Source organism: Centroberyx gerrardi, chromosome 24 (assembly GCF_048128805.1).
Source record: "Centroberyx gerrardi isolate f3 chromosome 24, fCenGer3.hap1.cur.20231027, whole genome shotgun sequence".
NCBI lineage: Eukaryota > Metazoa > Chordata > Actinopteri > Beryciformes > Berycidae > Centroberyx > Centroberyx gerrardi.
In genome coordinates, this window is record NC_136020.1 from 4,221,145 (window position 1) to 4,248,703 (window position 27,559).

The 27,559-nt window shown below is 42.5% G+C and overlaps 1 protein-coding gene across 1 annotated transcript; it reads right to left on the bottom strand.

Annotated features, from left to right (window-relative positions):
• Positions 1-11,244: 11,244 nt before the first annotated feature.
• On the bottom strand, positions 11,245-26,989 carry tspan12 (tetraspanin 12). The gene is made up of 8 exons (XM_071911507.2): positions 26,913-26,989; positions 26,630-26,762; positions 25,561-25,643; positions 24,614-24,749; positions 20,563-20,628; positions 17,748-17,855; positions 17,502-17,645; positions 11,245-12,953 (listed from the first exon to the last, which is right to left on the bottom strand). Exons 2-8 carry the CDS (start codon positions 26,693-26,695, stop codon positions 12,615-12,617), a joined length of 942 nt encoding a protein of 313 aa, XP_071767608.1. The 5' UTR covers positions 26,696-26,762; positions 26,913-26,989; the 3' UTR covers positions 11,245-12,614.
• Positions 26,990-27,559: the final 570 nt, after the last annotated feature.

Genomic DNA, 27,559 nt, shown 5'->3' on the forward strand with positions numbered 1-27,559 from the left:
ACACTGTCACCCCCCCCTCCAACATGGCAACCCAACCTACTCAGACGGAGAGAGAGAAGAGGGGGCGGGGTGGGGGATAGAGGTAGGGGTGGGGGCGAAGGACCTGCCCTGCTACCAAAACAGACCCAAAGGGTGTAACAGGGCAGGAGGGGGGATTGGGTGCTGCAGCAAGTGTCCGCTGGTGGAAGCGAGGGGTTAGCTTGCATAGTTCACCACTCTTTGTGGTGGAATACGTCGATCTGCGAGGCTAACGCTTAGCTAAGCTCCGCCTTGGACAGTTTTTTTGCTTTATTTTTTTTTGGGGAGTGGGCAGAGAGAGACTTTTATGGCAGCCGTCCAACGTCAAAGGAGAGGAGAATTATAGCAGCTTGGCTGACGACTACGCTCTTCCCAAGACAAACTTTAATCGTTACCATTACTATTTTTCCAATATTGTGTGTCTTCAAATTTGATGTCTTAAAACACGACGCGGGAAAGCCGATGTTAGGGTTGTAGATTTCTTTATTTAGACTGCAGTTAATGACCTGATCGGCGAGGGAGAGATATCGCATTCACCGAGCTCTGACATAAGTAGACGAGGGTAACGAAGACATTTCAAGCAACATAAAAAAAGCAGAGCAAGGGGGTGCATGTACTGAATCCGTGGAGGCGTGTTTGAGCTACGACTGGGCTATAGGTGTGTGTGTGTGTGTGTGTGTGTGTGTGTGTGTGTGTTTGAGGGCATGGACGCGAGTGTGGACGTCCCTCTGCATGCCTGTCTGTGTGAATGTGTGCATGGCCCCACTGCTCTTGCCTGTATTTGTGATTTCATGAGTATTCGCCAGTTGGCATGAGCAATAAGGGTTGGGTCCTAAATAGGCAGCCTATGTGTTCTCTGTATATATCAGTTAGCATTCCCACCCTTTCTCTCAGAGCTGACCGCCTTTCTTCCTCCGGATGAACAAGATCCTCCTCTCTGCTGTATAGAACCACGCGCACATCTTGTTCGTTGTGTTACCGAGCCAATTCGCCATTGTGAAAACCTTTTGATGTCAATTTGTGAAAAAGATCTTTGTGTCTGCGTTTATTATGGTTGGTCTTGCTTTCAGAATTAGTTACCCCCCATGTTGCCTGACCTTAAATTGCTTTATTGTTTGTTTGTTTTTGTTTTTTTATATAGTTTCAGCTAGGGTTAGACCGATATTTTGGGCTTTTATTAAATATCAGATATCGGCCAATCGTCTACTGCCTATATATGGAGGTTCCTGCCTGACCACAGCTACATAAAAACAGTCTGTAAAACCTGCAATGCAATTTTGTTTTCTTTGCATATTTTATTTTTTTGTTTAATAATTCTTCATTAAAAAAGCAGTCATGCATCCCAGAGTTTACCCTGCCATTGAATAGGTGGGTGGGTCTAAATGCTGTTTCAGAGGCTTTTCCACCCTGACAAGAATACAATTCTGGGGATAACACTGAATACTTGTAATTTTTGCTATGAAAATGATCAAATTTAAAGATAAAGAATATTGCCACAAAATGTTTTCTATTGGTGACTTCAGTCTAAAAAAATTTGGTATCAGTATTCGCCTTCAAAAACCCATATCGGTCAAACCCTAGTCTCAGCGTACCAGAACATAGGTCTTAAAATGAACACAGGTTTTAATCCATTCCATTTTGATACAAAGATGATTTCCCTTTTCTTATGGAACAAACTGTGACTGCGCCTCTTCTACGGGGAGAGTTTGCTGTATGTCCATTTCCAATGCATTTGGATTTGTTCATGAGGAGTTTTCTGTTTCCTGATTCACCATATAGGCCTCTTTACTTCATCACCGCTGTTGGGGTTTGAAGTTCATTAGTGCAACAGCGACAGGACAGGCAACCATCTGAGAGAAGAGCACAGAACATGCTCTGAGTGAGCTGGATTTGATTATTTCTCTGCTTTTGCGCCATCAGAGCACAGAGCAATTCGCCGCTCAAATATTCGTGGACCGCTAAAATCGCTCAGTATATCATTCATGCAAATATGTTCTGAGGTTTTGTTTCTGGTGAGCTGAATTAATGATGCCTGATATTTCATCTCTCACTGCTGGGATTTAGCCTCCAGTTGAGCTCACTTGTTCGACAGTGGATTAATTTCTTTTGGTGTTGGACATTTGTTTCAAGATGGATGGCAAAGCCGCCTGAATGCAACAATTATGAGTGAAGATGCAAAAGGCTAACCCCGCTAGCGTCCCCTTCACCCCCAAACCTGCCCATGCTCTATCATTGCTTGACTATAATGTGACATATGCAATGCAATTTTGTTTTACTTTCTCTCTTTTGTTTTTGTAAGGACAGCCTATGCTTTGTATTTACGGGACAGGGAATCGGGGGAAGGGGGGAAAAACTATAGAAACATATTTTTGAGGATATCATAATGTTGTTGGTTATAAGATAACTGCTTTTTGGTTGTAAAAAAGAAAGAAAATAAGGATTATTATTACAACTGTTGCTAGTGCACATGTGCTGTAAATTGTTCTTTGGTGTAGTAAATCATCTTGGTTTAGTCTTTTTTTTTTTTTTTTTTCAATGATTTTCAAAAGAAGTTGTAGTGTCTTATGTTCAGTTAACATTCCAATCCACAGCATTTAATATTTTTCTAAAGGGTTACCATTAGAAAATGCATGCGTTTGCTGGAGACTTGGGGTTTGATGTTTGCACCAGAGCAGTCGTCACGTCTGTCACTGCTTTTTTGTGGCTGTAGGAAACTTTTCGGGATCGGGTGGGAGGGCCAAAGATTACTGCAAACTTGTACATGATCTTGTGTAAATTGAAGAAATTCCGAGGATGATTATGATAATTATTACTTTTGATTTGTTACAGCTTGTGTTATTGACAGAATACTGTTTATGAATTATTGAGAATAATATTAAAAAAAGATACAATTCAATGGTTTAGTCTGGTGCAGTGTCTGAGTAAATAGAATAAATCATTGTCCTATTAAAATATTCCTACAAGCCTGGGTGTCTCCTTTTGCAATCAACACAATGTGTACGTTTACATGCACTGTAATAATCCAATTTCAACCTGAGGCAATACTCCAACTACTGAAATTGTTGTGTACTTGAGTCAGACTCGAGTCACAATTGTAATAGCTTGAGACTTGACTTGATGCATGAAGAGAACTTGGGTTCTGGTGACTTGAGACTTGATTTTGACTTGTACTTTGATGACTTGAAAAGGTTTCTAAAGTCTTGACTTGGTTTTCTGAATTTGTATGGAATGATTGAATTTTGAAAGTTGAAACTGATTATAGAAATCAAACTCATGATGCTGTTACCAAGTTTTTATCCTATTAAAACCATATTGCATTGAAAAGTCCTAGATATTTAGTTTTTTTTAAGATATTAAATTGATACTGGACTCTTGATTTGTTCTGACTTGACTTGCTGTTCTACATTTAGACTTAAGACTTGACATTAATGACATGGACTTGACTTGGACTTGATTTGGTAATCTACATTTAGACTTGGGACTTGACATTAATGACATGGACTTGACTTGGACTTGATTTGGTGTTCTACATTTAGACTTGAACTTGACTTGAGACTTGTGCCTCAAGACTTGAGACTGACTTGGGACTCGAGCAAAGCTGACTTGGTCACACCTCTGATATGTCAGTTTCTTTAGACCTTTGGACCAAGTCTTAAATTAATCTATGTAAACCAGGTTATTAGAGAAATCGCGTTACACTGAACCATGTAAACATTTTAATTAAATGATTGCCTTAAGGTGATTACTCCCAATAATTGGAGTATTGGTGTGCATGTAAATGTAAATGAGTGTTGCTGTTGCTCATGTACATACTGTATGTGATAGATATAAGAAGCATTCTGTGACTAGGGGCTGCACTCATGTCCAAAGAAACACAAACACAAAGAAAAATCTCTCTCTCTTTCCAGCGTGTTTTGCCCAAAGCCCCAGAAATACCCATGGAGCATTGCAGATGACATGTGGAAAGGGGAGGATGGAGGTGGGGGTGGTGGGGGTATGGTGGGTGGTGATGATGGTCATGGGAGGCGGAGTCACAGCCAGGACTTACACAACTAAAGTATGCCTAACTATTTCTGTCCCGGCTATTTTTAATGAGGGTCAGGGGGGCAGCAGTTTTATTTCCGGCTCAATTTACCGTACCGGGAGAGCTTAGACGGGACAGCGGGAAGGAGAAATGAAAAAGGAGTATGGTATCATTCTAGACAAGAGCGATGAAGAACCTTACTGTGTGTCCATCTACAACAAATTAGTGAATAGACGGAGGAGGCAGGAGGAGGCGAGAGACAGCGACCAGAGAGAAAACAATATGTCTTTTGTAAGCCAAAATGACAGCGGCCCTACACACCCATCCCTCCTTCATAAATCATCCTTCATGTTGTCGAGCTGCCAACTGAGCAAGCGAGGGTGTGAACAGAGGGAGGGAGATAGAGAGAGACAGCAGGGATTTCATCTCGAGGATTGCGGGCCCATTCATCCTCTGTCCTGTCTTTTCGCTCAACCCCTCCCTGTAATGGTCATACTAACACTTTATCTCAACCCCCCACTCACTACTGGTTCACACCTCCAGAGTCCCACCTAGGACTCTGTCTGTCTCCTGGCTAGATCTCTGAACTTAGGCCTTGGACCAGTTCCAAACCAAAGCCCTTGTCCATCAGTTAAGTGATGACACCAAAATCACCCATGTGTTCCCAGTAGATTGTTGGTTCCTCTGCACCATGCTAACACTCTAGCATACACTATGTTGAGTGATAGTAGGCCACTAGCATTATCTCAGAAGTGAGAAAATGAGAATTTGAAGCAGCTCTAGAGCTAAATGCTACATAATCTTAAATGATATGCGGCCAAGTCTGGCAGTTTTGTGTAGGAGATTGGTAAAATTCACACAAACTACTTCTTACTAAAAGGTCAGTCTTCTTATTGTAGATCAGTGGTCTTCAACCGGGGGTCCGCGACCCCTAGGGGGTCCGTGGACTGCAGGGGGTCTGCCAATTTTCGTCAAAATAATTTATGTGAAAAATTAAAAAATGTATTTTAGACAAAAATAATAATATTGAGTAAACTCCATGTATTAATAAGATACTTTTGACAAAAACGATTTACAAAATGAATGATTCCCATGCAACCACGGTGTGTGATGCAGAGCCTACACGTGACCAACCGCCATTGAAAAAAATTAGCTGGCTTGCTAGCAAGCGAAGTGTTGGCTAAAACGCAGTTCGGTGCTAAAATAATTAATAACTAGCCTACTACTAGGTTAATATGTGAAGTAGAATGGATCGCTTTGTAACAGTAACTAGGCCTCGAGCTCGGGATCCTACCGTTACTCCTTCCACCTCGTCCGAGACCACAGGTGATGGGGCTGCCCCAGCGGCAGAGCAAAAAAGAGAAGTCCCGAAAATATTCAGAAACCTACCTAAAGTTTGGATTTACCTTCAAAGAAACCGAAGGGATTGAATTGCCGGTGTGTGTTGTTTGTTCGGCGACGCTCTCAAACGAAAGCATGAAGCCATCAAAGCTGCAGCGAGACTTGGAGAAGAATCACGGCCACTTGCAAGATAAAACACTGGAATACTTTCAGGCTCGTCTGAACTCTCTCCAATGCCAACAGACAACGATGAGAAAATCAGCAAAAGTTGGAGAGCTTGCTTTGAAAGCCTCATATCAAGTTGCTCTTCGCATTGCTCAATGTAAAAAACCATATACAATTGCAGAAGATTTGATATTGCCCGCGGCCAGTGATATGTGCAAGACAATGTTTGGGAATGATGAATATGTAAATAAACTGAAGACTATCCCGTTGTCAGACACAACGATTGCTCGGCGAATTGGTGAAATGGCATCTGATGTGAGGGTGCAATTAATCAAGAAACTAAAATTGGCTGAGGTGTTTGCATTACAGTTGGATGAATCTGTGGACATGTCCAAAGACGCACAGCTCTTGGCATTTGTGCGTTTTGTTGACCAAAACGAAATGTGTGAGGAACTTTTGTTTTGTAAGAAGCTTCCTGAACGCACAACAAGTTCTGAAATTTTCAAAGTGATTGATTACTTTTTCAGAGAATATGACATAATCTGGGCAAAATGTGTTGCGATTTGTACTGACGGTGCGCGAGCTATGACTGGTCAAAAATGTGGACTGATTGCGCTTGTCAAAAAAGTCGCCCCACAAGTTCTGTGGTCTCATTGCATGTTACACAGAGAATCTATCGCTGCCAAAGAAATGAGTGCTGAATTTGCTGACGTTATGGACACTGTCAGGCACGGCGCTACACCGGGGCTAGGGGGTGCTATAGCCACGTCACAAATCTGCGTAGCCCCAGTTAAGCCCCCTCAAGCATTTTAGTATTTTTTTTAATTTTTAAATAAATAAATGTAGAAGTTAATAACCAGCCATTCTGTTCCCAATCCGATCCCTGGCTGCGTGCTCGTGCCGCGCGTGTACCCTATGACGTGTGTGTAACCTCCGCGTCATGTGAGCGCAGTTTTTCCTGCATGCGGCGTGTAAAAACCTACCTGAGAAACAGAATGGCAAACCCTCGACTCAGCAACCTTGCCTACCTGTCCAGAAAGAACCAAGGCCCTGGATGTCCAGAAGATTATAGAATCATTTGCACTGAACCACAACAACAGACGCATCGTCCTTCTATAAAACAACATGGCCTACAAGATTGTGATGATAGCCAGCTTGTTTTACACCATGCGTGTACAGTTGACAGGCATAGAGTAAATGCACTTCTCGTTGTGGCTGCACTGTGGATATTATTCCTTTCATTTCTGACGTTGTGATAGACATTTACTCCATAACATTATAACCAATGCACAGCAGGACGCATGTATATCGTCGGCCTACAAGTTAGTTTTTGTTTGCAATAGAAATATAATCACTAAGATTGTGATGATAGCCAGCTCGTTTTACAAGTGTGTGCACAGTTAACAGGCATAGGCTAAATGCATTGCACTTCTCGTTGTGGCTGCACTTTGGATATTATTAATTTCATTTCTGACGTTGTGATAGCCATTTCATCCGAAACATTATTACCAATGCACAGTTGTTTGATTATGCATATGGAATAAATGCACTTCTTGTTGTTGTCGCATTTTGGATGTATTGTGTTGTTATTGCTGAAAGACTTCAGCACCGGACAGCGCCCGTGCTGAAGTCTTTCACCTTTGCACGTGAAAGACGTTTTTGTCATTGCCTTGTGGTCACTTGTATTAGGCTTATAGCTATTTTGTTGAATATTCTTTGGCCAAATTCAATTAAAAACTACATTTATATCGAATGTGCTGTGTGCCATATCTGCTTTTATTGAAAAAACAAAACTTCCTTATAAAGTAACTCTGAAGTCATGAAAATCGACTATTTTCTTAGCACCCCCACGTATTGGTCAAGCCCCCCCTTAGCACCGGGAGAGAAAAAATCCTGGCGCCGTGCCTGGACACTGTTGTGAAGGCTGTCAATTTTATTAAGAAGAGTGCCTTGCAAACGCATCTCTTTGCTTCTCTCTGCGATGCTACGGGAGAGGAACACAATGCGCTCCTTTACCATTCTGAGGTCCGATGGCTTTCTCGTGGATCAGTATTGGCACGTGTGTTCAAGTTACGCACAGCTATCCACGAGTTTTTAGTTGGTCAAAACCACGCGGAGCTGGCTGCGGATTTCAATGACAATGTCTGGGTCACTAAACTGGCATATCTGGCAGACGTTTTCTCAGAGTTGAACAGACTGAACAGTTATATGCAGGGCTGCAATACACATGCCATTCAGCTGTATGACAAGATGGAAGGCTTTCTGAAGAAAACAAAAAGATGGAGAGAGCGAATCAGGGGAGGTAACATTTCCATGTTTCCGTCAATGGAGGAGTTGGCTGATTCTGCGGTGCTCTTGCCTGACGTGAAACGCGCAATTGTTGGACACTTGGAGGCACTCGAAAGTCAATTTGAAAAATACTTTTCTGAGGCTGAGTCCTGGAGAAGGGACAAGACATGGATACAGTTTCCATTCAAACACAATGCATCGGACGGCTCAAACTTGACAGCCTCTGAGGAAGATCAGCTGATCGACCTATCCACAGACAGTACGCACAAGAATGTGTATGAGTCAAGGCCTCTCATCCAGTTCTGGATCTACTGCCAGAAAGCCTTCCACCAGCTGACAGCAAAGGCAATGGTGAGCCTTTTGCCTTTTGCAACAACTTATCTTTGTGAAAGTGGATTCTCCTCCCTCACCTACCTGAAGAGTAAATACCGTTCAAGACTGCAGCCTGAGGATGATATGATGCTCTGCCTGACAACCTCCATCTCCCCCAGAATAGACAAGCTGTGTGCTACTCACCAGGGTCAGTCATCTCACTGAGGTAGGCCTATGTGTCATCCTGAAGCTAAAGTTAAGCTAAATGTTTCATTGTAAAAAAAAAAAAAAAAGTATAAGCCTCATCAATAATAATCATAATAATAATAATCATCAATAATAATGATGTATAAACGTTTTAGCAACTGTAAGCATAATAACTGAGTATATAAATAGGTTAATAAGGGATTATAAATATGTTATTATAGGCCAGGCTTAAAATGCAACACAATTTTTTTTTTTTTTTTTTAAATCTAAGGGGTCCCTGCTCTGTTTCTCTATCGACCAAGGGGTCCTTGGGCTGAAAAAGATTGAAGACCCCTGTTGTAGATAATGCTAGTCACCTACTATCATTCAACATAGTGTATGCTAAAGTGTTAACATGGAGCACCAGAGCCAACAATCTACCAGGGACAATGGATGATTTTGGTGTCTATCTGCCATTACTTACCAGTGCTGACCAACTGGCCAATCTACCAATCTACTGTTTTCCTTTAACTCATCTAAGTACTTCTCTATGTGTGTGAACAGTTGGAACAGTTTTAGAACCATACTTATATTTTTATTCATTCATTTATATATGAAAATAGTAGATTGCATGACCCTTCTCCTTTTTTGAAAACCCCATATCAGAGTATACGAATAGTCATACCTTTATTATTACAGAGAAAATTTGATTCCTTTCAAATGTAGTGTATAACGTCTGCTCTGCTAATGTAGTTAGATCAAAGCAACTTCTACGTAACTAGGGCTTGATCTACCCACGCACAAAATATCAGATTTTCAGGTAACCTTAACAGGGGAAGTATGGCCAAATGTAAGATGAGACAACCACTAAAGTGTCCTGTTTCCTTTTGTTTCCATTCAAGGAAAGTTTTCTTTGGTGTGTCACTATATTCCTCAATCTAGAATAGTACAAATTACCATGTAAAGTGAGCTAACACACACTGCAAATAACAAAACTAAGCTATCACAGTTATCTTTTTGAGTTTCTCATAATTGGTATACGTTCCAGTCAGACTTTTGCTCAGCCCACAGCATGGAAATGGCTCTGCTCAGGATCATGAATGACCTTCTGATGGTGGCTGATGCTGGTTTCCCTTGCTCCTGAGTCTCCTGGACCTGAATGCAGCATATGACACAAAATGGACAATACCATTCTTCTCCAGCACCTCCATGACATTTTTGGACTCTCTTTCTCTGCCCTGAACATTTCAGTCTACCTTCCTGGTACAGCTGAATACATTTCAGTGGGAGGCTGCAGGTCCAGGCCACGCCTCGTCACTTGTGGAGTCCCACAAGGTCCTGTACTCGGCCCCATCCTCTTCATCCTGTGCATGCTCTCCTTCCGCCTTGTCATCAGCGTGCAAGGAATTTCATTCCACATTTGTACATTAAAACTGTCCCATACATCTCTGCTGCATCATCAACGTCAGCCTTGAGGAGATAAAGGCATGAACGACACACAGCTACCTCCAGCTCAACAGCAATAACAAAGCCCTGGGGAAGTTCAAGTGTTCCAATTTGGACAGTGTTTTTTGGAGTTTATTACCTTTTGGCATTTTGAGGTGTAGTTAACTACTGCAACTACAAAGTATTTTTGGCTATAAAAGAAAATATCAATGTACAACTTCAACAAATTCTACAGAATTGAATATACATGGTTAATTTCTGCGCTGTTTTTGACTGGGAACTGATCATTTTGCCCCTGACACTTCTGATCAATTTTGTGTTTAGGTAATGTCAGCTTGTTAGCTAGCTAACCATAGCATGTGGTTAAATAGTATGTGTAGTATCTGTGTTAGCTATCACTGTCCTGTTGTTGACACATCTGATTTGCTAGCATTAACAGTGGCTAGTAGTCGCATAACATTGGTTGCTTTGCGGAACTAGCCCACTGGCTAGTTAGCTAGCTAACAAAGCCAAAAACCATCTTCTACAGTGAGGCATTTTCTGTCAACTGCTGAAATGCCACTTTTTTTTATCACATTTTCGTTTTATTTTTGTTTTTTCTTTGTTTTTTTGTTTGTATTAAAAATAAAATGCATGATTAATATTATTACTGTTATGTGCGTCTCTGTGTGTGTGTGTGTGTGTGTGTGTTTGGGGGGGGGGGGGGTGTTGTTGTGATGATGTGGGTGATGATGTTACCCTGCTGATTTGCTGATATATGATAACAGACAGGTGGAGAAGACTACAGTCTGCCAAACACGATGCCATCTGGTGTCTTGAATATCCACTGATCCAGAGAAGTGTACTGGTTTAGAGTTAAAGGATAAACGGAACAGAATTGTGTCATTTACTTTTCGTTACATATTTCTTTGGGGGGAAGCTACTTTGCCCCGATGATGAATGTTGTCATGAGACAACTGTAGGTGGTCATAAATAACTTTTCTGTCGTTACTCTATTCTGTTTGGCCATACAGTATGCTTTGGGTAAAATAAAAATAGTGTTTTAGTATAGCAATAACAGCCGAGAGAGTGTTCTTTACTGTGATTATGACAGTAATGCAATAGGAACAAAGCGCAGCCGAGTACCATCAACATCACCAATGTCCGCATAATTATGGTACAGAATGTCCTCAAGGGTATTATGGGTTTCATCCAGCAGTTACCATTAGCAGCATGACTGAAATGCGTTTTTGAATGCGTTTGCTTGACTGAAATGACCTGTTGTATAATATAAAATATAGGCTAGTGGCTGCAGCTGACATAGACCTGGGAGCTTTCTCATGTCAAGTTCAAAGGTTAGGAGAGATAAATGTGCCCAGGTAATGTGCAATCATACACACTCACAATGCATGTAAAGCTTAATGCACTCATAGTTCTAGCTATTAATTAGATTAAATTAAGATGAAATCAATTTAGGGCTGCATTTTTTATGATTGAGGCACCAACTAACAGTCAGTGCACATCTGAATTGTTTCAACATTTAGATGTTGAAACGAACATGTTTAACATGGGACATACAGATCCGATATCTGCCACATATAGACTCCTTTCCACCTGCGTTAACCAGCATCCCGGGTGATCGAATTGTATTCTGATAGAAGAAAAGCATATAAAATCCAGGAAACGCAATGCAATCCATCTCCAATCCACATATAGTAACTGCATAAGTGGAAATAACTTTTTGTGTGTGAATCCAACCACAAAGCAAATGCAAATTCAAACAGGAGGCAGGCAGATAATAATACTGGTGGAAAATGGATTGTCAGGATGCTAGTTGATGGGGAACAAGTGAGACGAGGCGTTCACTGTCAATTTTTGGGACATAATTATTATAAGAGGAGGTTAATATTTGTTTTCAGCAGGAAATAGAAATCCAATTTCACTGTTGGTGGAAATGTACTACAGATAAATTATATTGAACCACAATATGAGATATGAGATGCTTGTTAATGCCAGATGTAAAGGGGCCATAGAATGGTAAGCAACCAAGAATCAAACTTACAGAAATTACAGTATTGGGGACATATCAGTGTATTTCTGCTTCTTCAATACGTTTTGTTTTTCTTCCAGTGAGAAAATGATCAAATGCTCAAATAAATGTTGTGACACAAATATCATTAAATATTCAACACCATGCACCAACTCTAATATACAATATACACTCTGATAAAAATGTCTCTGCTTTTTTTCCTTATAAAATGTCTCTGCTTAACTTCCAGTGGTACGCAATGCCGGTTCACTAAGACATGCCTCAAAACAATGAGTAATAACTCAATTTCCCTTGTTTGCTCTTGCAGTTGCAAAGTTCCAAAACCAGTTTACAGCCTTAAATCTCACTAAGAAAGTTCCGAAGGAGTTGAAATTAAGACATTTTTTATGTGTCTTTACTAGTGGTGGCAATCCCAAAAGAGAAGAAAGTGAGGATTTGGAGAAAACAACAATCGATTTTTGGATTCCTCCTTTCTCAGATAGTGGTCGTTCCATTAGTGCTCAAGTTCCTGCGGCGGCAAAACATGACTCCTGGTTGCGTCCAAAAAAGAACCGTGAAGTACCATAAACAAAGTACCGCAGTCCATTGCTTTTTCATATAATCACCTCAGGGTTTAGTTTGCAGTTTGGGGACGCTGTCTTTAGAAATGTTACTGTTCGTACCTCTTCGTCCCCACAAAATTCCTCCAAGATCTGTCACCTCCTGACATATTTTCCTCCTCCAAATCTGCATTTCGTTCATTATTTCCCTCTTTAGGTGTGTGTGTTCTTGGTGTATGGATGCGTTCAGGCTGCTAGCCCTCTGCTAGGACAGCCGTTCCATCTCAAACTGGTGTCCGTTGGGTGCAGTGGTGGCGGTGCCAGCGATGTTCGGGGAGTTGGCCCAGACCTTGGGTGCTCGGGTGCAGCCTGACTTTGGGACGTCCCCTGAGGGCCCATGGGTTACTGTGAGGGGGGCGGAGTCGTCCGACGGCGGCATGGAGGCCGGCTCTGGGGATTTGCGGCCGTAGTAGAGGGCCCAGAGCAGGGTGAGGGTGAGCGCCATGGCCAGGATCTGGGCCACGCCTATGGACACACCCAGGAAGCGCAAGACCTGCAGCTGCTTCGTCCCTCGGATGAAACTGTAGATCTTCGGCCCGCAGCCCTGTGAGAAGACATGGACGCACACACACACACACACACACACACACAGACAAAGAAAAGGAAACAATTAGGAAGAAAAAAACAAAACAGGGAAGAATTAGCTACTAGAAAGGCCAAGCAGCCGTTAATTGTCAGCTGTTTTGAATTCTAGAATTGAAATACCTCAGTTTTCAAAATGTCCAAGACTCAATTTCTGTATAAACCACTGTTTTCAAAATAGTAAACAGTAGTTAGATTAGGCCCTTTAGCTGTATTACAGGGCCATATAAATTCTGTTCATATTATATTTATACTACATGGAATTAATATTAATGTGTTATTGTTGCTTCTAAGATAAGATACGATGAATCTTTAATGATCCCTGTGGAGAAATTAGGTCATTGCAGCAGCAAATAGTAATAGAATACAGAAGGGGAAAAATAGAATGTAAACCTAAAAAAATAATGTTGGGATTATATGAACATATGCAACCGACAATTTCAACACGTTAAGCAGAATGGGAAGTATGAGAAAAAGTCTCTATTATAGCATTATTAGGCTATACAAAATAACAGTCATAGGACTTATTGAGGCAAATATGATTTACAATATGAAAAATATATCAAAATATGAAAAGAAATAGTATAAAGTCTAAAAGAAAGTATATTAAAATATATATTAAAAATATCCAAATGTCAGTATATATGCACTACAGTATGAAATAGGCTAAGTGTAAGTATTGTGACAGGGATATGAGATATTCTGCTCTGATATTCTGTTTAGCCAGGAGCACTAGCACTTTGTGACCACTACATCTGCCACAGTTGTACTGCAAAAACACAACAATCGCTTATTCAGATGGTCAGAAAGAGAGAGAGCCACAGGAAAGACAGAAAGACAGTGACTGAAGGTATAGAAAGCGACAGAACAGTAGCGGAGGTGTCAAGAGGCCAGCAATTCACGACTTTCTGCCAGTGGGAAGTTCACCTTTGGGTGCCACATGCCAGACGGTGTTAGTCTTCAGTCTACGGCTGCCAGAAAGAGAGGAGGAGGAGGAGGAGGAGGAGGAGGAGAAGGAGGAGGAGGAGGCAGGTAGAGCTGGACATACAACAGATCGAGAGAGCGGCTGCTCAGCGTCCACTCCCTCACATTCCCCACATCTGACACACTGACTCATCCTTTCCTAATGCCTGCTTCATGCTTTCTGTTTGGCTTGAGGTGCGCGAGCTCGCAGGGAGGGAGACATGCCGCTGGCGTCGGGTTTGATTTGGAAAGTGTGTGTGTGTGTGGGGGGGGGGGGGGGGGGTCTGGGGGGGTCTGGGGGTCCTCCAGAAAATATTTTTTAAAAAAGTATCACATCACAATATTCTAGGACTATGTAGTGCTCTTGAACACAAACTTTTGGACACACGTTTAGAGTACAATCAGTCTGGATGCACACATGTACTTCTGAATCATATCTGTCATTTGCAAAATGCAATAAAGGCTGAGAAATTATTGCACAAACAGAGACATTTACATTGTGTATTTTTGATGACTAAGAAAATCTTAAAGGTACAAACCGCGATCCAAATGTAAACAAAAGCCCCACAACAGAAATCCAAATGTGGAATTTGAGACATTTTTTAGACCTCTTGATACTGGAACAGTTTAACAACAATTTGACATGCATTTTGAAGCTGTAGGTTTGTTTACGTCTGGTTTGGAGTAAACAGCCATGTATTTTGTGTTAAAATGAGCTAAGAAGAAGTCTTAAAGATGACGGTATTCTTGGACCTCTTCTGACCGTCTTTCGTCAGAATCCTCCATGTTGAAAATACCACACAGGTAAACACGCTAAACACAGAACCAAAACCTCTTCGTTCAGCCAATTCAGGACGGAGACACGTCTATGTAACTGCGTTGTTTCAAATTTCAGGCGGTGATGGAACTTGCATGTGACTCAAATGTGGCCAACGTGTCCAGTCGTATTTGACGCAAGTGTCATTTTGACCTGGCACACTCAGCCACGTTCACTTCCACATGAAGCAAGACCCAGGCTCAAGACAACACACCAAACCTCAGGATGAAGACACAGGACAAATCCATAAACCTTTGCAAATATCCCATATATTTTTTTCCTCTGCAATTAAATTGGATAGATTGGCCTCCCTCCCTAACCACTGTCTGTCCAGCTATTGGCCGGTGCGATATCTCAAACACTGCAGATTAGATTTAGACGGAATTTGGGGGAATGATGCATCTCACTACTGCTTTCCAGCATTTTCAATATTACACTGAGATTGCTGCTGCATCATTTGTTACTTTGTTTGTTTATTTGTTCTTTCGTCCATGTGTCACACATGATGTCTCAGATACGACTAATCACATTTTGCCAAAACTTGAGGGAATGATGCATCTCACCACTGTCTCACATACTACTAATCAGATTTTGCTAAAACTTGGGGGAATGATGCATCTCACCACTGTCTCACATACTACTAATCAGATTTTGCTAAAACTTGGGGGAATGATGCATCTCACCACTGTGTTCTGGCATTTTATGATTACACTGATTGGTCCAAGGGCGGCAATACAATCACAGGTCAAAACAAGGTGACATATTTGTTACGGATTGTCCCAGAGGGGGACTTCATCATTTGGTTACTGTTGCCTTGTACTTTTTTTCCTTTTTTGTCACGTTGTTTTCTTCCCTCTTTCACTCCCTTCATATCTTACTTCTTCATCTCCCAACCACCCCTCCCTCTCCCTCCCTTCATGTCGTCCCCCAGGCCTGCCCAGGTGTGTTTGCCTTGGCCTTAGTTCACGGACAGACTGCTTTGCCCAGCCAGTCTCATCCAGGTGATAACTGCGGGCTGGCCGGATGCCCTGGCCACGCTAGACAGCAACAGCTGGCCAAGGCCTGGATGCAGTGATGAGAGGAGGGAGAAAGGTCAAGAGAAAGAGAGAATTGGGATGTGAGAGAGAGAGAGGATGGAGACTGTAGCACGAAAGTAGCAAGGTAAACACAGACGAGTGAGGATCAGATGGAAATCAGGAGATAGGGAGATTTTGCAAAGGGCATAAAGGCCTTTAGTGGCCAAAGGTCTAAGAGGCTTTTTCTGGGCAAATATCACAATGGGTGCAAATATCAGCTGACATGACATCGCAAACCAGGACATAAGGGGACTGTTTGGACAAGACGCAGCAGAAGTGGACATGACATTCAGATGTGACTGTCTGTCTTGCTTGATATGTTGCACCAAGACACCAGACCAATCTATATGAATGTTGCAAGAACTAATATGAGCTGTGAGAGATAGATTTCAATGTGAAACGGGACAAAGAGAGTGAACCTGATTAGAATCAAGGACTTCTCATTGGTGAAATGTAAGATAAAGAAGGAAACTTTGGTCTTTACTTTGTATATGTGCATTTTCCATTCTTGAGACTTTATATTCCGTTGTCAAAAGTTGATTTCACAGTTTCAGAGTTTGCATATCGATGTGTGCAAGCAGGTGTGTGGATGTTTGAGCATGCATGTGTACAGAAACAGTAGAAGAAAATATGATTTTTTTTTCTTTGTCATTAAAGCTTCACTAGCCCAAACTAAGAATAATTGGAATGGCCTTGGCCCAACTCACTATGCGTATAGTTGTGTTGTTCCGTTGCTGTATATATGTGTATATATTGTCATCAGACCTAACCAGCCAGCGATTCACCCTCAGCCCTCAACAGCAGTGATCCTTGTCCCTGCGCTACCTTAATTAGTTGTAATGGGTACACTCTGTCTGCCCAATCTGGCAACCCAGGCCCAGAGGGCATGCAATGCTATCAATCCTGACATTGGCTCTAATTGCTTTGAATGGATTCCTTTCCCCTGATTGAACACTGCAGGTAATTTCGGGCTGCAAATAGCCTCTGATGGGAAATAGGTTGTTGTGAATGTTTAAAGTGGGAAAACTCCACACAAATTACATTTCTTCACATTGAACACAGCCCGTGAGCAGCTCTCCTCTTGTGACGCCGGCCGAAATAAAGGGAGAAAAGAGATCGCTAAAGGTCAAGCAATAAGCGTAAGGTTCTAGGGTCGTTCTCTTTATTCGTCTCAAAATAGGAGCAAACGTCAGAAGGGTCAAGATGGAAAGGACAATGAATGTATGGCTGCAGCAGACTGTCTCTCTGCCTTGACTACTAACAAAAGGCAACTTAGTGTGGGCTGAACATTAGGGATGGGACAAAGTCTGACTGTGCAGAATTCTGTTTATTTCTGAGACAACTCTTTCTAGCCATGGCATTGTCTTGCTAGAATGTAAACAACAATTTAAAAATGTCATTACAAAGTGCAGATAATATAATTTGGATGGAGAGCTTGTGAAATTGTGACGGTCAAGCATCTCATTTGTGATTACTACAGCAGAATAACATGGAGCTAATATCGCAATTCATTTTTCTGCCCCAAGATACATATTGTCACATTTTTGTATCGCAATATATTGAATTTCAATATATCGTCCCATCCCTACTGAACATACCATCCAAACTCCCATCCCGATTCTGTGTTTGTATGAGTGTACGTGCGTTTTGTCACCTCTTGGTGGAGGTCGCTGAGGTCACGGTAGTGGGCGTGGCGAGCGCATCCTGGATACTGATTGGAGCAGCAGGAGTCCGGCGGCCACTCCATCTCTGTCATCTCCAGCCAATCGGTGAAGTAAATCACCCCGCAGCATTTAAACTGGAAAGAGAAAAACACAGTCATTCATCGTCTTATTCACTGCAAAGCTTTCACATGCATGATAGAAAATAAAAGAGCTGGTTTTGTGTGTTGACCTCTGACCTCAGTCTGGAAGGTGTTCCAGGTGTGTGTGAGCCACTGGTATCGCTGCAGGCCATAATTTGGCATCCGGGACTTTAGACTGATCATATCAGACCGCTGCACTGAGGGCTGGGAACACACACACACGCACACACACACACACACACACACACACACACACACGGTACTTCCATTAGACTCTTATAGATACATTGGATTTGATTAGAACAGCAAATGTAAAAGCTTTCATGAACTGGCTATAGATTGAATCACTATTGTGTTATAGCAATCAGTGATAGAGAGACATTTATTTCTATGAAAATGTTGCAGATTATTACTTTTACATTCAAATGTCCTCAACAACATTCATTTCAGACCATTGCAGTGGATTTCATTTTTCACTTGTATTTCAGCAACATGTCAAACACCATTCACAGGAATACTGTAGCTCCATAGCAGCTGTCTATCTGCTGGATTCCTCACACCTTTCCAGCTCATCTCTCCTCCTCCGTCCTCCACTTTCTCCATCCTTCCTTCCTCTTCCCTATACGTTTACCAGAGGTTGGCAATGTTGTTATTTTGTTTGTGTTTTTTGTCTAAATCCTTAAAGCCCGGGCTCTGGTACAGCTCCGACAAGCCCCGGCCAAAATCATACCCACTTAGCATGCATAACCTCTCCCTCGCGCTCTCTTCTTTGTCACAAATAAAAACTAACCTTTAACACTCCCCTCTTGGCCCTATGGCAACCACCCACCCCCACCCCCACCCCCTTCCTCTCCTCTATTATGCATGTGATAAGCATACAGATGGCCTATTAGCCAGGTTTTTCCCTCAGAGCCAGGTGTGCCAGCTTTCTGCCCCGCTAGCTTTACCGCAAGCTGCTGATAAGGAACCATTCAGCCACAATGACTACAATTCCCACAACCCCCTGCAGGCAAGCAGGTGAGCCCTGTTCTGATAAAGTCATGGAAAGAAGTCAAACACACACACAAACACCTGCTCTCATAGGACATCAAAGCTACTGTGCTCTTTCAAAGTGGAGATAAACTCCAGCCTGGAGGGCAGTGACCATTGTAATGGAAAGCCTTCGCCATTGTCTTCACAAATATACTGTTAGCAAGGAAGGTAGAGGGATTAAAGAGAGGCACATTCAACTTTCAAGTGATAATCCGTGACATTTTCATATAAGTAAATGTTTTGCTCCTCTCTCTCACCGATTGATATAATACAATAGTGATTCAACCTATAGGTCATGAAATCTTTTACATTTGCTGTTCTAAACACCCACTGTCTGGTAGGTCTTTCCCGGGGAAAATCTTACTTTCACTTTACTTTTCCAGTTTGTTTGGAATAAATAGAAGAAGAACTGGGTAGTTAGCGTGAGCAGTGATAGCCACCATGGCTGAACAGACAAAGAAAAGAGAAACTCAAACTGCATCAACAGAAAATCCAAGCTCCGCCCACACCGTTTGATTGACAGGTGATAGCCGCTGTGGCTGAACGGACTCGAACTCAACTCTTCAAAACTTCATCAACAAAGTGATTTCTGGCAAGTGCAGTGCAAAAACACCACAGCAATGAGCGCTTAGCATCAAAGACGTCAACAAAATAAAAAGATGAGGAACTTGTGGATTTACACTTTAATCATTTCATACCATCTTCAGAATGCTTTTGAAGCTATTCTTGGGGAAAAGCACGCTCCCACATCTAAATGTTAAGTTGTCTTGGTGGACTGACCTCCATTAGCATATGCAATTAATTTGGGGGTCTTGTTGATGTGTGCGGCGCCAAGCCAGTTGAGTCATGCTGTTTGTGGAGCTCGCTTCCTCCCCAGTCAACAGAGAAAGAGGAGAGGAGCAGTGAATCGTGGAGCGGGCCGGACATGACTGGCATTTCTGGTTATTCTTAGAACGGAGCTATGGGCTCTTTTCAAGTGTTGGGTTGCCCTTCGCTTTGCATCTCCGGCTGAATGGAGCTGAACACTGAAGCCGAGGCGCCACTGGTGAAAACGGCGATTTTGGCTGGATCGGTCGATTTTGAGATTTTATGATATTTTTCTTCTATAATTACTGCAGCGTCATTAAATATACAAAACAGTCAGCCAAAACAACTCTGAATAGTTAATTTATGTTTTTATATTCATCCTAACCCTATTAAAAAAAACAAATAATTAACAGCCATTTGCTCAAAATGACCTATTCCCTGTATGCAAAATAGTTTTTTCAACTTATCATAAATAGCTGGCAATTTACAGAGGTCTTTTTGATATAATTTCTCTCTCATATTTTATGGGTTTTTTGCATGAACTTATACATCGTTTTTTGTAAAAAAAAAAAAAAAAAAAAAAAAAAAACAAGAATTTTACAAATCCTTCTGTAAAATACCAAGTATGTAGTTGCACTCTGGCCTTATTCACTGAGGGAAAAAAAGTGTTCTGAAGTCGGTTTATGCATTTTTATGAAACATTAGCAAATTTGAATGTCAATCAAAATGTTTGTGTCAATAGTCAACATATAAAATGTGATTCTGATAGGATGAAAGGAGTTTTATTTCCTATTCACTTGTGGTGCCTTACATTAAAGTCATATTTCTGGTTGAAACAGGATGTTGGGGGGCGGGGCATAACACAGGGAGGGACTGTTTCAAATACAGGCAGTAAGAGTAGGATAAGATAGGATCCAAAAATAGGATTTTGATATAAAAATACAAGAAAATAACAATTTTGTACATTTTTTGGAGAACAGACAAGTGGAGAATTAGCTCACATGTCGAAAACATCATTTTTCATTTCATTGTGACATTAAGGATGCAAAATGATATAGAGAAATATACAGACCTCATCGTAAGTCCACACGCCGCTGGCCAGCTCCACACAGAAGATCACCAACAGGCTGCCAAAATACTAGAGAGAGACAGATAAGTAGTGTGTTTAGTCTGTGAAACATATCCTCTGTGTAGTATCTGTCTGACCTGATGGCTCTGTGTTAGTGTAAGGTGTCTGTTTGATTGATCGCCATGGCAATGATGATGGGATACAGGGCGCCTCCCTCTGACAGACTGATCCCTTTTCTCCGTCGTCCCCCATGTTCACTCATCTGACAACATTCATGTTATACACAATCGCACACAAGCGGCCGAGCCAGCTTTACAGCAGCAAACACACAAACAAGGTAATGAAACAGCCTCTCCAGGTAAACAGAGACGCACACGCGCACACACACACACACACACACACACACACGTATTATGAAGATGAATGTGTGTGTCAGCCACTCTATTAACAGGGTTGTCAGTGGGGGCTGAGGCTGACAAGCTGTTTGTTTGGAGAGTGTAAATATTAGCGGCAGACAGATGGCTCTGCCTCGGCTGTGTTAGTGCTGCAGTCCATTTAGAGCATGCCAGACCCAAACAATGCACACACCGAATCACGCGCACGCTCACACACACACACACACACCCGTAAGCCAGAAGTCATCTCACCACGCAAAACTTCACTCCCCTCTCTGTGTGATTCTCACCGACTATCTATCAAGTTTTGTGGGAGGGTGAACTTTTAACCTCCACAACTCTCATCTGACACACAGACACATCAACACACACACACACACACACACACACACACTTAGACAAGGAAAACTACCAGGTGAGAAAATATGAACCCACTCTGGACCCCTCTGCGCTTCAGTACCATCTTGCTTTTCTGTATAGAAACAGACTCACACATTACTTGTGTAAGGAAGCAAACACATCCACTGTGTTATGTGCAGAGGTGAGAGCAGGGCCATGTCCAATTTTCAAGTGTTCTGACTGAGGTTTGCGGCAGTGGATTTTCATTCCTGGAGAAAGACTATACTGTATAAAATAGTTTCCTTCCCCTTACTCTAACTCAATTGAGGAATACACCATGTTTTTGGTTGATTGGCCCGTTGGTCAACTTAACCGGACATCATTGGCTCCGGAGTGCCATGCTAACAAATTAGCATAAACTATTGAATCATAGTAGATTCCACACTAACACTTTAGCATACAATGTTGAGTGATAGTAGGCTCCATGCTAACACTTTAGCATACACTATGTTGAGTTATAGTAGGCTTCAAGCTAACACTTCAGCATACACTATGTTGAGTGATATAGGCTTCATGCTAACACTTTAGCATACAATGTTGAGTGATAGTAAGCTTCATGCTAACACTTTAGCATACAATGTTGAGTGATAGTGAGCTTCATGCTAACACTTTAGCATACAATGTTGAGTGATAGTAGGCTCCATGCTAACACTTTAGCATACACTATGTTGAGTGATAGTAGGCTCCATGCTAACACTTTAGCATACAATGTTGATATGTTGTTGTGATGTGTTGTTATATGGTGTCTTGGTTCATATATTTAAAAAAAAAAAGATATCTGTAACTCAGTATCGATGTAGCCAGGTGTATTTTCAAACTATTTCAGGTGGGCAACCACATAGGATATTCGGGTACGCCAGTGAAAGAAAGGAGGGAGAGGGAGGACAGGTGGAGGAAGACGGCAGAAAGAGGGAGAGGTTTAAGTTTAGGCAGAGGGGATTGGTGTCTTTAAGTTGAGAGGGGGGCCTATTTTTAAGCGACCTTTTCCTCGTCTACTGGAAACATCCAGCAGACTGCAATATAAGACCCGGCCCCTCAAACCCACTGTACCTCAATGCAGCTGCACGTAAACATCAGCCTCATTACCCCATCTGTCCATATCAAAACCAACTAACAGGACATATACATATACAGGGTATCTGCAGGTTTAATAAAGCCACATTTAAGACATTTCAAGACCTTTTGAATGCTACATTATGGATGCTACATGCATCCAAAATAAAGAAACCTGGTAAAAACAGACTATTTCTGATTGAACATAGCTAATCAAAGTTCTGAGACTATAATTGCATGCTACTTATGCAGTAAAAAAGATGAAATCTACATTTTTAAATTGCATTCTGTTTGCACTCCAATGTGTCTAAGGATGCATTCACACCGCAGGCCTTCATCCTTCATGCTGAGCTCTGAATTGCTGCTCAAATGTGACTTCAGATGGTTATTCATATCTATTCTAGCATGTAACCCATATCCCATAACAATATGAACTAATAGTGATGACGGAAAGAGTAGAGTGACAATAACAACAGATGTCACAATTTAAATTTCCGTTATGGTGCATGCCTTTGAGTTTTGACTGAATTGAGGCTGATATTTGTCTTTCTTTTCATTGTTGTGTCTCATTGTCCTCCATGCCAGGTCAATGTCAGGTCAATGATGAAAAATGTACTTATTATCATGGCAATTTGAGCACTCAAATACAAGTCGCATGAATGTCACATGCTTTTTATGTTTTATAACACATATACATGTGGTCCAGATGGGAACTGAAAGAATGTGACTCCATGCAGCTTTTTGCTGTTCACACTGATTAGAAAACATCAGATCTGTGTCACATGGGAGGGAAAAAAATCAGAAATTGGGACAGTTTCAGCTGCAGTGTGAACACAGCTGAGAACCCCACATTTCCCCATCATCCATTGAGGACAAAGGCAGATGTCTCAGCACCCTCATGGTGAATACTTAAATATGCCCTCTTTCTCTCTAGCTTTCTCCGGTGGCAGTTTGCAGGCAGGTGCACACTTGGATCACATAAAGCGTTACCGTTAGTGAGATTAGAACAGCGGTTAGTTAGGCCAGGCTCGGTCTCTGGCTGGTTCACGGGGCCTGTCTGTAACCCAAGCACCCCTCTGCCCCTCAGCCACCTGAGTGGGTGGGGACGGCTCGGGTATCCCTATTGTCCCGCGGCCGAGATAATATTGTCCCCCTCCGGTGTGTCCGTGAAACACAAGAATGCCAGTGGCAGACTGGCCATAGAGAGCAACTTCAGCAGGGGGTGAATGGAGTCCCAGTGGAGGGGTGGAGAAGGGGGGTATAGAGGGTGGATGGAAAACGACCAGAGACAGGAACTGCCGCCGCCCCCGCCTGCCACCGCACACACATCCACTAAAAACCCCCCAAAGACACCTGGGAGATAGCACCACAATAGAGGCACCACTCCACCTTATCCTGTCCAGAGGGTGTGTGTGTTTTGGTTTTTTTGTCTATATCGCTGTGGTTGGGCACAGGAAATGCTGCAGCCCGGTATTGTCTCTCTCAGGTGAATAGTTTTACAGCTGCACTCATCCGCTGATGTGCGACTGAAAAACCCTGGCACCGGTTTCCCGAAAACGACACTGCAGAGGGGAGAAGGGGGGGTGGGTGGGGGGAAGGTGGTGGTGGGGGGGGGGTGTTCTCTACAGCACAGCAGCAGACTGACGGTTAGAGCGCTACGTCGGCCGCACAGCAATATAAAACTGCAGGTGAAAGTCTTTGCCGTTTGGACCGCCGGTTTACTGCCGCGTCGGAGCGTTTTTTTATGAGGGCGAGCTAACGCCGATGGGAAATAGAGAAAAGCAAAGAGGAAAAGGCTGCTGTGTAGATATGAAGATTGGTAAATGACGATGCCCGTTGATCATCACAAGGCAAACAACCACCAATATGAACAGAAATCTATTATATTTTAGCATTCATTTATGCTTTTTTCCCCCTTAAAGCCCTATGAGTTTGATGCTACTTACTATGATGTATACTTTCAATTTCTGTCATAAAGATTTGTGCCAAACTCTATTCTGCAATTAAAACAGTGTGTAAGATGAGTTTAAGTGGGTTTACCCTCCACTACATCCCTGCATATATGTGGTAAGTGCATGAATGTATACAGAATGTATGTGAATGAATGTAGGAGTACAGATACATGTACAGTATCTACCCAAGCCCAGCCGCCCATCAAAACACACACACACACACACACACACACACACACACACAGTAACACCTACCCAGGACAGGAGCAGCAGATTGCATTTCAGTGTGCCGCAGTAGCCCACCATGGCCACAATGATTAGAAAACAACACACTGCAATGATAACTGGATGGACAGCTGGGGAATATGTAAGAACTGCTGCTTCCTCCAGCCTGGGGAGAGAGAGAGAGAGAGAGAGAGAGAGAGAGAGAGAGAGAGAGAGAGAGGAGTCATTCCTCCAGAGTTTCTTGGCAGACTTTTCATTTATTTATCTCTCCATTCTGCTGTGCTTTCCCCCCCCCTTCTCTTCCACTCGCGGCTGCATCATTATTAATCCAGCAGCATAAATAGTGAGAGCATTCTGCAGGAATGTGAGTGTCCACAGTATCTTTGAGTCAGGCTTCCACAATGGATGGGTTAACTGAACCAATGATTTGGATCAAAATTGCTATGCATGTATAGAGTAGTATGTTCAATTTCTAGAGGCGGGGACTCGAGTTACATGACTTGGACTCAAGTCAGACTCCAGTCACAGTTTCAATTGGTTGAGACTTGACTTGATGCATGAAGAGAAGACTTGAGACTTGACTTGACTTACTGATTATAGAAATCAAACTCATGATGCTCTTACCAAGTTTTATCCTATTAAAACCATATTGCATTGAAAAGTCCTAGATATTTAGTTTTCTTTAAGATATTAAATTGATACTGGACTCTTGATTTGTTCTGACTTGACTTGCTGTTCTACATTTAGACTTGAGACTTGACAGTAATGACATGGACTTGACTTGGACTTGACTTGGTAAACTACATTTAGACTTGGGACTTGACTTGAGACTTGTGCCTCAAGACTTGAGACTGACTTGGGACCTCCTTTCATCCTCACATCCTTCTTCCCCCAAATCTTATCATTGTCTCATTATGTCGCCTTACTCAAACTGCCTCTATTACAAGCAGCAACCCTCCTGTTGTGTGTTTACTCACCTAGTGTGGGCTGTCAGGGTCAGTACAGTGTTCAGGTAGTCCCTGAGCCAAGCTGCCACTCCCAGGACACATGCCGACATCAGCTGGACACACACACACACACACACACACACACACACACACACACACACACAGGAACACACACACACACACACACCGACATATCACTTTCTGTTGCCTACAAATAACATCTCAGAATGTGAAACATGCACACATAGGGACGTTGGCCTATTTAAACTGCAAAGTTGTCAAAGAGAGAAAAATGCTGAACCACCGGGGAGAGAGGGAGAGAGAGAGAGAGAGAGTTGGCATAACTATTGCCCTTTAGTCTTATGGGCTTATAGGATTTCTCCCATTCTAGGCATTATATATATACATATATATATATATACATATATATATATATATATATATATATATATATATATATATATATATACAATAGTCAGGTGTGGATATGTCAGTTAAAAACTGACTGCAACATTTTCTGTTATGCATTTTTTAGTTTTGCCACTTATTTGTCACTTTTTTCAGTCAGTCCTTTGTTGCATCACTTGACCTCTTGGATTTCGTCCTTTTTTCTTGTTGGATTCATTTTGTCTGTGATTTTTGAACCCATGCACCTGAGATAAACCTTTCATATCATAGGAATTTTCCTTAAGAGTGTATGCATCTCTCTCCTTGCTCTACAGGGACTTGCCAAGCGAGTCCAAGTTTGATCTTGTAGGTTTTGTCATTATAATGGAGAGCAAAGATGAAGCAAAAATCACCAGAAATCTATTTGGAGGCCAATGTTTCCTCTAAGCTGATAGTTTGGTGATTTAAATCTCATAGTGTATCACATTGATTAAACAACATCTTGTCAGTCATCAGTCATTGCTCCACTTTGTCCCCAGAAATCTAGTGGATATAAGGGGGTTTGGAAGTTTTGATGGCAAATGATATAAGCTTAGGGTTTAGAGAATTGACACCCTTGTTTGTGGGGAGCACCAAACTGGATCGAGGTGAGCTGATATGTTGACCGGCGAGTATAATGTGAGCGCGGAGGCCGACCACCTGCTCCTCTTACCCAGAAGAGTAAATTGAGAGCGTACAGCAGGCAGCGCAGGCACCTCACCGCGTCCTCCCGAGCCATTCTGAGCGCAGCAACTGGGGCTCAGCACTCCTCATCTTAGCCCGGGACACCATGGCAACATCATTCCCTGTAAACAAATACGGGAGGAGGGAGGGAGGGTGAATAATATGGAAAACCCAGTGAGATTTTTAGGAGATTAGCACTAATTAGGCTATGGCTCCTACAGAGCAGCACCGGGACACAGACTGTGGCGTGTTCTCCGTGCGTAAAAACGTACCGGTTTTACATGTCCGCCCGTCCGATGTCTTGTTCTAGCGGCTTGGGTAGATCCGTGGGAAGCTCCAGAAAACATTCACAACAGGTGGTTTCTTACTTTCCTGGCCTACGGGATGATGGAGTGTGCGGATGGGCGCTCAGCAGTGCCGACATATCTAAATCAATCATCACTCACTTAGCAAGGAAGGAAAAAAAACAACATGCCCGGCGCTTTTACTCTACTTTTCTACAACACTTTGTGCAAAAACAAACAAACCCAGAAGCATTTTCCATTTGTTGTGCGATCCAGAAACTTCACAGCCAAGCTCCAAAACAGATCAAACTCACTGTAAAACTCTTAACATTCCAGCAGTCCTCTTTTGTAGCAGTGCTTCCCCCAAATCTGCCGTTACGCGTAAACCATTCGGGTGCGCAAAAGTCCGAGTCGAGGCGGCGAGTTGGCGAGCTCCGTCCGGCTCAACTTGTGCATTTTTAAGAATGAGCAAGCAGCTCGGCGAAGTCGCGGCTCGCAGTTGGTGCTGCAGCCCGGGGGCGGTGCGCAGTCCTGGCGCTTCCACTAATTAAATGTGGGCAGCGGCAGCAGCAGCCCGGGCTGTGCGTCCTCAGAGAGGAGGACAGGAATGTGGCCGCCTCCAACACAGAGCATGC

Excerpts from the sequence above, each read along its gene's own strand:
- tspan12 (XM_071911507.2), bottom strand. The coding sequence starts at position 26,695 with ATGGCTCGGGAGGACGCGGTGAGGTGCCTGCGCTGCCTGCTGTACGCT. Across the intron at positions 25,644-26,629 it reads CTCTCAATTTACTCTTCTGG|CTGATGTCGGCATGTGTCCT; the intron begins GTAAGAGGAGCA and ends GTGTGTGTCCAG. Across the intron at positions 20,629-24,613 it reads ATCTGCTGCTCCTGTCCTGG|TATTTTGGCAGCCTGTTGGT; the intron begins GTAGGTGTTACT and ends GTCTCTCTCTAG.